This window comes from Aptenodytes patagonicus, chromosome 6 (genome assembly GCF_965638725.1).
Source record: "Aptenodytes patagonicus chromosome 6, bAptPat1.pri.cur, whole genome shotgun sequence".
NCBI classification, from domain to species: Eukaryota; Metazoa; Chordata; class Aves; order Sphenisciformes; family Spheniscidae; genus Aptenodytes; species Aptenodytes patagonicus.
Genome location: NC_134954.1, coordinates 70,059,244 through 70,074,280, shown reverse-complemented (window position 1 = coordinate 70,074,280; position 15,037 = coordinate 70,059,244). Strand labels below are relative to the sequence as shown.

Genomic DNA, 15,037 nt, shown 5'->3' with positions numbered 1-15,037 from the left:
AATATGTATGAAAAATGTCTTATTCTTTTCAGCAGGTGCTCAGCCTCTTCCTAGGTCAAATTTTCTATAATTACATTCATTTTACACAATAGTTCATTTATCTCTATCAATTTCGTCTTATGAACGCATTATGACTTGTTCAAGACCTGGCCATTATGAGTATGTGGTGTTTATACAATGTGCTTCCTTATCATTTCAGTTCAGTAGGAGGTTATTCTGCTTCTGAATTATCTGAAAATAGCTTTATTTATTAGCTATCATGGTTTTTTTATAAAATTAATATGTTTTACCTACCAGAGGAGCAGGCATGGTTCAAGCATTTTTCTGCAGTGATCACATTCACATTTACAACAAGTCTCTGCCTCTGAATATTTTTAGGGATAAAATTTTTGTCATCAGCATGCAGACTAATTGCATTAAAATCTTAGCAAATATTGGTGAAATAAGGCAGGAACGTTCATCTGCAATAAACTGTCAGATGTTTCTTAGCTACAAATGCCTTATCTATTCATCTGGAACTTGCATACACCAAAAGAAATTTTTAAATGTTGTCAGATCGGTTTTCTACTGTTATTTTGAATACATCCATTAAGAGCTTGGAAAGAATTTCCCTTTCCCAATATCTGCCTTCCTTTTCTGCCCAAACTCACTTCCAATGTATGGTCAATCATAATATGGGGAAGTGGATGGCACTGACACACTGAAAGCTTCAGGAGCTTTCACCTGAGCTTTGCTACATCAGTGAAATACAGCCACCGGGCATGGAAGTGGCTGGTGATGAAAAGGTTTCCTTCTGTACCTAAAACAGAAAGAGAAGAAAGATAACACATCCTTTGTCTGCAACTAATTCGGAGTTACGGCTTCATAGCCATAATTTCAGACTGATTTTTTCCAAAAGAAAATCTTTCTTAATTTTCCTGTGAAGAGAAATTCAAACACTCTGGAAAATGTTTTGTTCCACTATGGATTTTAGAGTAAGAATCAAAAAGCAGAAATCTGAAAATGTGCCAGGGAGGGATTCAAAAAATTTACCGTATGTCATACAAATGGTGAAAATATGAGTATTTCCATGAATAATTTGAAAACTAAATATATCTATACATATACACACATTCATATATACGTACGCATACTTACATATACCTACGTGTGCATATTTTCAAACATCGTACTTCAAAAGCTCCCTAGGCACCCCCTCTCTCTGCCTATGAGCGAAGCCATGTGAAAGCCGGCGGGCAGCCCCGCTTCCCCGGCCCCGGGGCTCACTGTGGTTTTGCGGGAAGACTCCAGCCGGGCTCCCACGATGTGGGGGACAACGGTGAGAAAGAAATCTGCACCTGGAAATATCTCTTTCCTGGTCACAGAGCAATTACAGCACATCGCCAAATGGTGCTGTTGGTTAGTATTACCTGGATCAGTCACTGGGTTTTCATTCACCCTCCACACAAAAATTATTTTGCCATCTGCCAACTATTTCCCAGAGCTTTAGGATGCCCTTTAACTATATTAAGTGGCTGGCACCGCTTTGTCCAAAACAAACATGAACCTCAGGCTTGTGGACTATATTTCTTTCAGGGTCTTCTAGCTGCCATCACCTATTGATATTATTTGATTTGCAGCCGCTATTCAAAACAAACAAACAAAATCTCACAGCTTCTTAAACCTTCCTCCACATAAGCCACTGATATTTACCGGGAGCAAGAGCGACAGATAGAGCTCTGTCACACCCGTGCTCGCCTGCCTTTAGAAATGAAAGCAAATGTTTAGCAAATTATTTCCTTTCAAGTTTTCAGCCTGCCACTCCAATTTTCCTGGCGTCCCTCCCCGAAGCATCTGATGCTTCCTCCCATGGCCATGAGCATCAGCCAGCATGGACAGACCCTTTGTGGGTGCCTGGCAGTCCCCACGGCAGCATCTTTCCCACCGAATCCACTGCCCAAGAAGTGCACGGGTGGCTTGGCTGCTTGCAGACCACCCAGTTACCAACCTGCTGGAAATAAGCTCCAGCCAGTGGATGTTTAAGGTGTTAAATGTGGGGGCCTGTGCTGGGGGCATCCCAGAGTAATGCCCTAAAAACACCTTTCCAGACTCTTGTTTGGCTGGTCCCTGGTATAGCCTTGTGGAGCCTCTGTCCTCCCCAGTACAATATTGAGCAACCCACCAAGAATGGGCTTCTGGGCTGCTGCCCCCAGGATCTACTGACATGCATGTCTTCCTCCAGCTGTGGTCACATCAATATTTCCTTTAAATGAGAACCAAACCCCAGGCCCACAACTGTATTTCAGCATGAAACACCAGTTCAGATATTCACTTTCTGCTCATTTTCCATCGGATATTTCTGGATGCTTCTGCCTTCTGCAGGATGCTCTCCTCTTCCCAGCAACCCCACAGGCTGCCCTTCATTTCATTTGCACGCAACAACTTCCCGCACATTAATGTCAGGTGAATCTCGACCTCCAGGCATTAACGGCAACTTTCCTTATGGCTTCAACGGAGACAGATTTCCCCCACAGGACTTGCTTTATCATGCTACCAGAGTTATTCAAATGCCGTTTTCACTGAGCAGCTGCAACAGGTATTGTTATTTGTTTGCTTTTTGTGTCAAAAAGGAGCTACTCAGTGTCTCTTTGCAGCAAGTTGCTGCCACAAAATTGTTGGGTTTAAAAAAAAATGCTTTAAGTCTAGTGAAGCAAACAAATCCTTATGTCTTAGCAACAGCTCCTTGCTTATATCGAGGGTGATGTTGATTCAAGAAGAAGCTCTTTGCAGGAGACTAAAGCACCAGCTACCAGGCAACATTTAATTCCAACAACACTCTGGACCAAGAGCAACAAAATCTCACTGCACAGTTTAATTTCTTCCTGAAGGAAATCTGAATGGTCATAACAGCGATGAGCACTCAGCTCCCTGAAAAGCCAGCATTTTTTTCATAAACCCTTTTAATGCAATTACAGGAATAAAGCTGGGTGATTAAATTAAAGGCGTAGATTTCTCATACGTAAAGAAATAAATATTTCCCCTTAAAGGCAATCTAGCTTGCACACCAGAGAATAACAGCAACTCCGTACAAGACATGGATGCGGACTTTTATTGTTCCCCACAACAGGAGGGACAATTGTGATATTGAGCACTTCATCACTGTACACAAACTTGACATCTGCATCTGACTTTGTCATGAATTAAAAATGACCTGGAAGACTTCATCTGATTAGAGTGTAACTGCAGTCACCATAAGGTACACGTGGGCATCCCTCAGGTGAACAACCAACAGAGCTCAACTGTATCTTCCTGGGTTTCTTTTTCAATAATATTTTCATAATATAGTCTGATTACAGTGATGCCTGCCTTTATTTATTTATTTATTTCTGCAGGAAAGGCAGTAGTAATTAACTTGTACCATGGCCTGCAATTTACATGTTAAAGTTTACAATGATTCTGTCATAAGGCTGTAATAAGCACAATTTTACAAGGGAAACTCAATAATTGAGGGATTGTTTTGCTCATGGCTTGCTGCAAAACCTGGGTGAGCTGTTGCTCGCACTCCCTCCTGCTCCGTGCCAGCGCACCGCCATCGACTCCGGTGTGGTTCAGTCTGATCTGCATCAGGGTGAGAACAAAATCCGTCAGCCTGGCTCCAGGGGAGCTGACAGCAGATCAATTTGCCTTGCTGCCTCCTCGATGACAGTCTGCAAGCGTAACTAAACTCAGTCACAGGTATATCAACGTACTCTGACATTTAATACAGAATAAAATACACCTTTAGAGGTTGTGGCTGCTTGAGCCAGTGCTTCAGATATATGCTCTTTAGGGAGTGAACACATGGCGTTTGTCCCAAATACTGTTAAATTTAATGGGTGAACACCCCTCTCCTTACTGACCTTGCATGCCTCCCCCACGTGCTCCTCCGAGCCCCTCCCTGCCCTTTGCAAGTCCCATGCGCAGCGTTCAGCTCCTCTAACGTTAATATGTGAAACGGCATTTTCTAAACTACTGCAAACAAAACTATGCGAAGGATGAAAAATAATTAGCCATGTCTCAGTGTCTAATATATTTGCATTGTTCAGACAGAGTAGTTAATCATTGGTAAGACCACAACACGTTGTGTGAATTTGGATTATAACTAATACATATTGAGCAGAAGGTTATTAATTACATTTAAAGGGAGTATTTGATATAATTATTATTGAGAAAGTGAATGCAATTAATTAGATTACAATGCTCTTGCAGGATTCCTGTGGCAATACTGTGCAAAGAGCTGTTTACTTTTAGACTTTATTGTCTTTTGTTCAGAAAGTAGGTACTTAGGGCAAGCAAAAGGCACCAGGAGCCAAAGTCCCGTTTCCATCAACACTCCTGAAGCACTGAGTGATATCGAAGGGGTCAGCGAGGGTCTGCATTTTTTAACGGTTTTTAAATATAGGGTAAACTTTTCATTTGCTCACAATAGTTGGTCTCCTGAAATGTCACTTATTCCCTTGGGTTGGGAATTGGCAAAGGACAGTCTCCATGTGGTCCCCACCTCTGGACCCAAATCCCCAGAAAGGACATCTGAGGGATGGAATTGGATCCCAGATTTAATTAGAGGTGCAGTATTTCCAAATGTTCCCTCTAAAATGGCTCTTACCCGTAGAAAAGAAAAGCCTAGGGCACACCTTTTTTATTTAAAAAGGCAACTGTATTAATTCAGCTGAATTTTGCATTGGAATTGCGCTATCGCTTTGGCAGTTTAGTTCCCTGAAAATTGCAATAAAGGCTCTGTTACGCTACATTTTGTCCCCATTTGTCTTGTATACCATTGCCTTGCCTTTGGCACAATAAAAATAATCTTTAAAAATAGTACTGTAAATGGATTGACTTTGACCTTCTGAGTATCTTGTCAATAAAATTAAAATGATAAATCTCTTTTGGAATGCCGCTGGTGTAATATTAAAGCAGAGTCATAATCTGAAAAGTGACATTTGAAAAATGATATTATGGGGAGGGGTCTCATTCTCTGTCAACCGTGGCACATAAATATGCTCTATTTACAGTGCAAAGAGGTGATTTTTGCTAACTGCCAGGCTCGCTCCCGAAACCAGGTTGTGCAATTCCTGTGATGTGCTGCCTGCCTCTTACCTCATCATTAGCAATTAAAGATTACTGCAGCAAGAAATTAGCTGAGCCTTCTGTTGCCGATGGATAAAGCGGAGCAACTCCACCCCGGTCTCCTCCTGTGATCCACTCTGCAGTGCTAACACAGCAAAAATGGACTTTGCCTCATAGACAAATGGCTAAGATAACCAAGAAAAGGCCCTTTCTTCTACGTGATCAGCTTTTTGAAAATAAACAACAAGAATCACTGCAAGGCTTCTTTTTATTAGGTGATAAGAAACTACTGAATATTCTGTAAAAAAAAAAAACCAAGAGGTGTATGAAAATAAACAGGGCAGGCGTGTAAACAACCATATGTCGAGGGGCAGCAGTTTTGATTCAAACTTTGCAATACATGCCCAGTAGCTCTGCTGCATTTGGCTTTATGGGTACATGCCTCAGGCGAGCCTGACCTGAGGCTTGAATATTTGCAAGCCTAACTCGAGCTTATTTCTAAAAACCCATGGTACTGTTGTTTTTTCACCATTTCTTTTTCTCTTTTCAGCATTTCTTGTTTTCATTATTCTAAATATGTATTTAAAAGTATGTGAAGTGCACTTTATACTTGAGCATCAATTTATATTGTGATTAAAATGCTCATGCATATAGTGAACTAAATTAAAAAAACATGTATTTTCAAAGATCACAAGGCTTTGGAACCTCAAAACATTACTTGATTTCCAAGGAGGAGTGATTCAGATGTTAATCCCTAAAACTAGACTGAGATCACATTCAAAGGGTTAAGGTTTCTGGTTCTGATTCAGATATGATGAAAATCTAGATAACTAAAATCTTTATGTTACCAAGCTTCCAGTTTTATATATTTAATTCCAAATTTGGTGTTTTTCCAGTGTTTGCCTTGAAAATTAGCCCAATCCTAAACTGAACCTGAACATAAGAGGATGTACCCCCCTTTAAGCGGTTATTAACAGTATCCAACTGAATTTACTTGAATTAACTTATTTAATCATTGTCCTTTTTCACCCCTTCCAGCTCCCGAGTGCTCCCCGGAGGGACACCGCATCCTCCGCAATCCTTACCGCAGCACCAGGTTTGACTCGCTGGAGCTGCAGCGAACGGCGATTCAGGACCTGGTTTGTGACCACTCCTTGCCACCAGCATGGTACCGTTTCATGATCGGCAACAGGCCCGCGGAAATGCCAACGAGATGTGTCGAAGTCAGTAAAACTTAAGCACTAACCCTGGTGAACCTGAATATATCCTCTGATGTAATTTTCCTTTCCAGCCACCTGTATACTCCCATAGCCAGTAGACTGCAATGGGGATAGGTGAGTGGTAATGGGAAAACCACTTTTCCAATAATAGTAATAACAGTAATAATAATAATAATAGTACTGTCATATTCAAGGGCAGTAGTCAGAGACCAGGATCCCTATACTCTGGGCATTATTCAAACATAAAACAAGGTGTTTTCCAACTCTGAAGAGAGATCCTTAGTAATCCACATGTGTCACTGTAAGTTATACTTTTTTCAAGCAATTCTGTTGCTTTAAGAATGGATTCTGGAACCTGACTCTTTCCCCATACAATTTATTGTGAATTAGGAATATGTCTTTATTATGCAATCAGAAGGGAAAAATCAGAAAAATGAATGTGAAAAGAGATTCTTCAGTGATACAGAAGGAAAAACTAAATTTGAGTGTTTTTCCGCTGTTACCATTTCTCGTATTAGTTAGTTTCATAAGTATGCTAATGGCTTTCTAGAGCAAAAAAGCTCCAGCGCATAAGACTACTCTCTAAAAAAGAAAAAACAATAATTATCTGGTTTTATGTGTGTTTAATATGTATGACAATAATGTTTAACTTGCAATCATTGCTGCCAGAGCAACTTGAGACCCTGACTAAAGTCAATGCCATCTCAAGTAGCCCAGCTGCAGGAGGTTAGAATAATTTCAAACACACTGTTAAACAAAATTATTCAGAAAATAATAAACTAATTACCATAAATGACTTTAAAGATGAAATATTCAACCTAGAGTTCCAGGAAGTTTAATGTTAGGCAGTACTACCCTAGCTGGAGAACCTTCTCAAAATTAGCAAACCACGTTTCATATCCACTCAAAATGGACGTGTGAACTTGTCACAGTAGAAGTATATCTTAATAATCTAATGTTAAATGAAATGTTAAGAGATAATTGTTACTTCTGTGGGATTTCTAACTCTCTGCATACACAAACCATAAATCTAATTAACGTGAACAAATTGGCATGATTATTATTGAAATATTCATTTCATGGCAGGTCATCCTTGAATATCCCAATGCATTATGAAGTTTATTTTTACAAGTTACTCTATAAGTGTATAACTATTCTATAAAATTATTTAATTTGCCATTGTATTTCAGCAATTTTGAGTATGTAGTAATGCTTGACTGTATGAGATTTCTTTCCAACAATACATGCTTTGTTTCTTTTAATCTCTTCTCTGGAGTTTTTTGTTCAGGTTTGTAGAGCTATATTCATTACTTTAGTATCTTATCTTGTAACATAATTCTTGCCATTGGTTTCTTCATTATCCTCTGAATGACAGTAAATCTCTGCTTCGCCATGCTGATGAAGGATTACATCTGTTAGATGTCACAACTGGAAGAATATGCTTGCTTTTAGATCTTCACCTTCTAAATCTACCTCTACATTCTATCTCTTCCACTTAATTAAATCATTGTTTAATTTGGTTTTCCATTTAATTTGAGCAAAACCTCTGGAATAAAATCATTTAAATTAATAACTGCACAGCTTCCACTACTTAATAAGCAGTTATTATTGGACATTCCAGCCTGGCTGGAGTGAGCTGATTTTAATTAAACAAGTCAAAGACAAAATCCTGAACAGATAGAAGAGAAAAGAGACCAAATAAAGCCTGACAATACAGCTGGAGAGTTAAAAAGTACATTACTCCAGCACCTTGTAAAATATATGACTGGTGTTATCCTGTTGATACTGGCCGGACACAATTAGCTGCTTATCGATGCGTAAGATTAACTTCTTAATTCAAAGTAATAGTAGGTAAGGATTCTTGTCACCCAATTGAGCTCAAAAGGGATTTAAACCATAATGGAGATTTAGAGGTCCTGCCCAGCTAGGAAGAGAATTGCAGCAGGACAAATGGCAGATGCTGGGTGGGCACAAGGGAGGTGAGCTCCCAGAACCGACTGCGGTGCCTGGGCAGGGGTAGCCGACTGCTTCAGACACGCTCTTAAAGCCTGTATTCTGAATCTTGCCACGAAAAAGCTCCACAATAAAACTGTGGCCCTGTCTGAATATTGTTTCATAACCACAGAAAGTAGTATATTCAACAGAGAGCAGAACCAAGTCACGTACAGGAGTTATGAGAGCCTCAGTCTACAACCGTGTCACAGCTAAGAGGCACAGCTACTTTTGTAATGAAAAACAAATAACAACTCTTAAAAAGCTGCTTCTCATCCGCTAATTTAAAAAAAACCAAACAAATGAAAAACAAAGGGAAAAAAGGCAGAACAAAAACCCAAAAGCTTTTATGTCAAAAAAAGAGTGAAAATATGAATTGTATTCCTGAGTTCTCCATCCCTTGAATCCAACTGCTGTCCATAAACTTATTCCTCCAGTGGCAAAATACTTTTGATTCAAACAGCTTTCCAATTTAGGCATTGCCTGCTGAAATTATCTGGGGGGTAATGAATGATGCTAACCTTCCTCCCTCTATTTCTTCCTTGCCTCTCCCCCTGTGCTCCTGAAGGAGGCCCAGCAATTACTGGATCCTAGGCATGCACTCCTGGCCACAGCCATTTCCCCATCCAACAACAAATCCTAGCAGAAAAGCAAAACAAACTTGCAAATTTTATATCCCAAGGTATTGAGGCTACTGCCTACAGATCACAAACAATAGTTTGTTCTTCAAGAACTGCCAAATTCACTGTGAAAGGCAAAAACACTAAAGGAAAAAAGCCTAGGGAAGCTTTTACTAAGATTAAGGCACTGTACTAAGAGCAAGGAACAATGCACAGGCATGGCCAGACCTAGTAGTAAAATGACCTTGAGAGGAAAAACAAAAGTGACATAAATATTAAAGCTCAACAGAAAATTTATTAAAAATACAGAGAGTATTTAACAGTCAATATAGGAAAAACATACATCGGTTACAGAAATTATTATTTTAATTCAGGCTTCTGAATTAAAATAATATAGGGTATACACATATGTCTGTATATATGTACATATGGGCAAGCCCCAGGAAAGGAATGAATACTGAAAAGAAACGAGAGAGAACACAACCTGCTAATGTTATTGAAGATCTGTTCTACAGTCAGATAAACGATCAATCTGTGGATTACGGAAGAGCAGTGCACACTGCTAACCGCAGTGCAAATCCAAATGCCATGCCGTTCTAACGGCAGGCAGGCCTTGCAAGACTGGTTCACAGCTCACGGTGAAGCCAGAAAGATGGCTGGAAACGCACTTCTTCCCCTCATTTACATGGGGGTAAAAACCCATAGATTATACTCTGCAACCTTAAGGAAAAACAATTAAGAATCTGATTATGTAAATACTAATTGGTTCTGGAGCCAGCAATAATACCCGTGATACCGCATGCACGAGTCGAATTCATTACTTCTCAAAGCAATGCTAATGTTTCCAGCTTTAAGTAGTCAATCGCAAATAGCAAATGATAAGCTAAAAAGAAAAGTATTAAAACCAGAATTACTACTAGAACAACTGTCACTGTCAAACACTTGTCCTCTGAAACAGAGGATTCGTGGTACCATATTCCTTGAGCAGAGAGATTAGTACGGATGTTACCGCGCTGACCACAAAAATCACTGCGCACCCACTGCCGAGGTGAGACACTGGTCTCAGTGGTCTCCAGATCTTCTGAAATCTCAGAGTACCTCATCAGCCAGCAGCCCTCCCACAACACGCATCAATACAAATGGCCCAGATGTATGGTTCAGCATTTATATACGTATGCATATGAAAATATGCATAGTGCTTGGACTGATAGGCACATACCAGGTGCGTACAGAGATACACACACGCATAGGTATGTACGTGCACAGCGCTGCATCCCGTCAGCTCAAGTTCAACCTCTCAAAGCAGCCACTGCTTCACTCTTGGTTTCCTCCCAGTCTTAAGGCAACCCCTCACTTGGGTTCACTTTATTTTCTGCAATCCTGTTGGCATGCATGGCAGGAGCCTCCAAGTGACCTCTTGTACCACAGCGGAGGTCCACCTGCCCCAGGTGCTCATCCTTGCTGGCAGCTGAACGTGGTTGTCTGGAGGGAAGGGCAGGAGCAGGGCAATAGTTTCAGCTTTGCAGGTTACCAATCTCCAGCAACCCCTGGTTCAGGGACGTCTGGATTCAGACATGGACTGCATGAGACTTTAAAAGGATTTCTCTCCCATGAGCCAGTCCAGTCACTGTAATTTTTTAGCATCCAGAATCCTGCAGCAAGGATTTCTACAGGTTAGTTGCGGATATGTCATTCTGTGTTGGAAATGCCCAGTAAGAATACCTGCCTGTGACGGTATATCAAGATTAACTCCAATATCCTTCTTCAGAAATTTCATTCTCTAAATGAGCAAAACCATCTCCAAATTTGTAGGTAAATGTGGTATAAGAAGGACATGTTATGCAGTCAGGACTGGTGTTTTCTCAACAGTTGCATTTTTAACAATATAAATTTACTTATATATATATCTATACACTAGGCTCAAACATAGGTTTAAATGCTAATCTTTGGTGTATAAAATAAGGTCATGTTAAAGCATGTCAAATCTAACCTGCCTATGATGCTTAATACTGTAGCCCCTGGAGAAGAAGATTTGCTTTTTCCCATACTCAGCTTAATTTCCTCCTCTACTTAACCTGTCGTAGAACATTTTATACTCACAGTCAAAATACAACAGCTCAACCGCTTACTATTAATTTTTTATTTTATTTCAATTTTTATTTTGCTCTGAATCCAATCCTACTCTGATTTGCAATTGTTTTACGAATTTAAAAACAAGTGACACTTTCAAGGTATTATTTCTTATTTTCACTTGTAATTCTCTTTCTCACATGTATACGTGAATGCTCTAAGATCATAATGGTAGGTATGAAGAGGTTTTGTTTTTCTTGTTTGTTTTTCAGGCATACAAAAAGCCTTCTGTAGAAATTACAATTACAGCCTCTATTGTTCAGAAGCATGTACTTAAAAGAAGCAGAAGACAGGCACCAGTTTAATTGCTACTACAGATATTCCTGACGTAAACTGATTCCTGTGGAGTTCGGCCCCAGATTGAAATAAAAAAATCTTATTTACTTTAACTTAGTACAAAGAAATTCAAAAAACTAAGACAAAGTAAAGTTTTGAGTGGATAACAGATGCAAAATCACAGTGCTTTAACTGCCAACCAACAGTATACCAAAAAGCCTTCCATCGCCATCTAACTAAAACAATGCATTTCTCACATATGGTGCTATTTATTTTTAACAGCATAATTTCAGTGCAATACCCAAGTGACAAGAACAATCAAGCTTGATTTCTTTGTGCAATTATAAAGAACCTTAGAGTGTTCAATCAATCAAACTAGTTGCTTCTCCAAACCCCAACTAAATGGAAGGAGACATCATTGGATTAAACAATAATGGTTTGTCCCATTGTTTTGGCAAAGGGGGAACAAATTTAATTTAGGTTTTCTGAACTGAATTATTTAAACGATTAGCTGGTGCCTAATTATGAATCAAAAATACTTAATGAATGTTTACCTGCCACATAGAGGTGTCGCGAAGATTAATTAGGTAAGGTTTATAAAATGCTTTGAAGATTAAAAACACCAGTTAATTATAATTGGATAAAGTATGAAAGGATACTGAGCACTAAAGAAGCCTGGCAACAGCCTAGAAACTCCTTTTTGTGTGGGATAAGTTCTCCTTTGTCCAAGCTGTGTCACTGGATACCTAATGCAGATGCACTGAATGACCTAAATTTAGGGTTTACAACAATATAGTTTACTTCACTAACTTGCCATTACGTTGGCCAGTTGCAAGTCCAAGGAAATATGTCATCTGAAGCAATCAAATGCTTGTGATCTCTCATATGGAGTGTTAATCAGACGTCCACTGCAGCTCACCATCCAGGACGCTGCTTAAAGGGGGACGGGATCTGTAGGGAGAGAGACTATCTCTCATTAGACCTACCAATATACTTAGAAATACAGGGATGGACTGTGGGCACACACGTGTTTTCCAGTGTCGCTGCTGTTGTAGCTTATTTTTCTTCCTGCTGCGTAGCTTCCATTTCAAGTGAGAAACGCGGGTATTTTGCACGCCACAGCAATAGTGCTGCCGTGCAGGCTACGTTATGTAGACCACCTGGAGAACCCCAGCACAGCCATGGTCTCATCCTCACCATTGGCTTCCCAGCGGACGAGCTCCTGCCTGTGAGAGACATGCGGAGCTTGCTCTTCTGTGGAGGCAGCTGTATAATTCCTCTGCTTCATTTTGGAAATGCTGCTGAATTATGGTGTGAGATTCCCACAGCTTTATGCTATTCTTAGAGCAGCGATGACTGTAGTTATTGCAGGTAAATGCTATATCTTAAATGCCAGTCATTTCTTACCTCTGTATTCAATTTTCTGGTTACTCTCCCAAATGACTGCTACAAAATTTAATGCTAATTATGCCACAGCTGGGACTTGAAAAGTTTGGCTCTTTGAAGCCTCTTCTCCTGACTTTTTTTTTTAATATATTTTTTTCTTTGTTTTTTTTTCTGCTCTTACCTGTACCGCTGGTTGAATACATGAATATACATTTGCCCTTGCCTTCCCAGGTCTGTTTTCTAATTCACAGAGGCCTCATGCAGCAAATCCTTTTGGCTAGCATGGGGCAACTTGCCTGACTCAGATGGACAGCATGTAGTTCAAAGCAGAAACTAAATGCATGTATGTCATAAAGCTGCCAGGAAAACAGAAATGTTTGATTTATACCAAAATTCTTCCTTGACCGGCCTGTAATACTGTACTATAGTTTGTTACAATAACTTACTTTCTCACCGTCTGACTTTTCCTGGGTGCAAAGTCAGTCGAAAGGGTTCATTATTACTTGTAATTTGTGCACATTACATAATAAACTATTTCGTTCAAACGGTTTCAGTGCAAGATTCGCCAGAACAAATCCAGGGTGCTGCAGGTCACAGCGGGGGGTTATCAGAAAGCCTGCACACAACGCTGGCGGCTGACGTCAGTGGTGCTAATCTGTACTTTCTGGAGCGCTGAAATGGCTCACAGACTTGTGGCGAGGATAAATACAAAGAGGGAAAAAATCACCGTCGTCTTATTTCAGCGTTTTATTTTTTTCCTCTGTGTTAACAGGAGACACAGACCCACTTTTACATACGGATCACATTTTGTCTTTCTTCACAGCCAGAATGCACTTGCATCTGTCTATTTATCTACACGGCCCATAGCACAGCAGATAGATGGGTGTCTCATTAATGAATTTATCTTTTCAGCACTGCTGCAAGGCAGGGAAGTACTATTACCACCTCAGCCACCTCTACCACCGATTTAGAGATAAGGAAGCGAGGTGCACAAAGAGTGGGTGATTTGCCCAAGGTCAGGCAGCAGCCAGGGAAACTGAGGCACCGTGCATGCCTGGCCGGGGCAACCCAGCGGCCACACTCCCAAGGAGCAACTTTGATGTATTGGGGCCAGTTACACTAGTAAAAGGCAGAAGTGAATAGATGCAATAGCTTATTCTGAGCAGCAAAAGGTCTTCCACAGAAAATTGTTAGAGTATTTTTTCAGTTTGTTCAGCCATGGGTGCAAATGTTCCTTGAGACACAGGTATTTACATGAGATCGAGTCGCCTCAAAGTAATGAAGGTCACTTTTCCACAATTCAGTGTCAGGAAATGGCCACAACAGCCCTTTGCACTGGGTGTTAGCAGCACTGGGAATGCTTCCCACAGCACGAGCGGTGCCGGCATCCCTCCTCCTTGGGCAGCGAGCGCCGGTGCCAGCCGTGGGGTCAGCTGTGCAGGGGAGTGCCCCAGGAGGGATGGGCTGCGCTGTGTCTCCTTACCAAACCATTTTCCTTCGAGGCTTTCTGCGAGCTTGCACACACCCACTGAGCTCCAGTGCTCATTCATCTCTTCTGCTCTGTGTCCCCCTACTCTAATTCTTCCCAGCTTGTGGGGCTCAAAACACCTGCGAGGTACACTCACAAATACCTGTATTTGAAATGTATTTTTAAAAAATCATTATTCATTCCAACAATCTTTACTGATACATGCAGAGGCACTGAAGTCAGCAGTTACCTGGAGTAAGAGGAAATTCAAGGTGCAAGTATCTCATCAAGAACATACCATGAGTATGAAGCAGAGACTGCTGAGCTCCAGCTGCCGTCCTTCTCTCTGTGCCCATCCTTCTTCCTTTGCATACAGCACACCTTCTTCTCTGGATAGTGTTTGCTCCACTCTTCTGTGTCATTACAAGTGTATGCTCACAAACGTGCTTTGGAAACACATTACTGCACATCAGATCTCATTCTCTAGGTCAGAAGTTCACCAGGATACAAGAAATTCCCGACATCTGCATTTTGTCCAGCACAGAAAGCACCGGTGTCCCTTAAAGCTGTAAATAAATAAACAGAACAAATCCCTTAAAATACATACAACATGGCTTTTAAATAAAGGAAGGGAAGGGATTAATCTAAAACTCTACATAAAAGCATTTTCATGTTGATGTCCTCTTCTCCTTCGCTAGCACACTGCCGGCGCACTGTTCCTCCCTGGGGACCTGCTGCACTGGGCGAGCTCCAGCGCCTTCCGCAGGGATGCCGGGGACACGGGCACCCGAACGGGAGGGCAGGGTCAGCCCCTCTGCTCGGCTGCTGCCGCATTTCGTGGGGGAAAAAAGACTTTGGAC

At 40.9% G+C, this 15,037-nt stretch overlaps 1 protein-coding gene across 1 annotated transcript in view; it reads left to right on the top strand.

Annotated features, from left to right (window-relative positions):
• Nucleotides 1–15,037, top strand: part of LOC143161524 (von Willebrand factor D and EGF domain-containing protein-like) — a 193,987-nt gene that overhangs the window by 33,505 nt on the left and 145,445 nt on the right. The window contains exon 2 of the mRNA XM_076340608.1: nucleotides 6,124–6,308. Coding sequence (XP_076196723.1) covers nucleotides 6,124–6,308 — 185 coding nt within the window. The remainder of the gene's footprint in view (nucleotides 1–6,123; nucleotides 6,309–15,037) is intronic.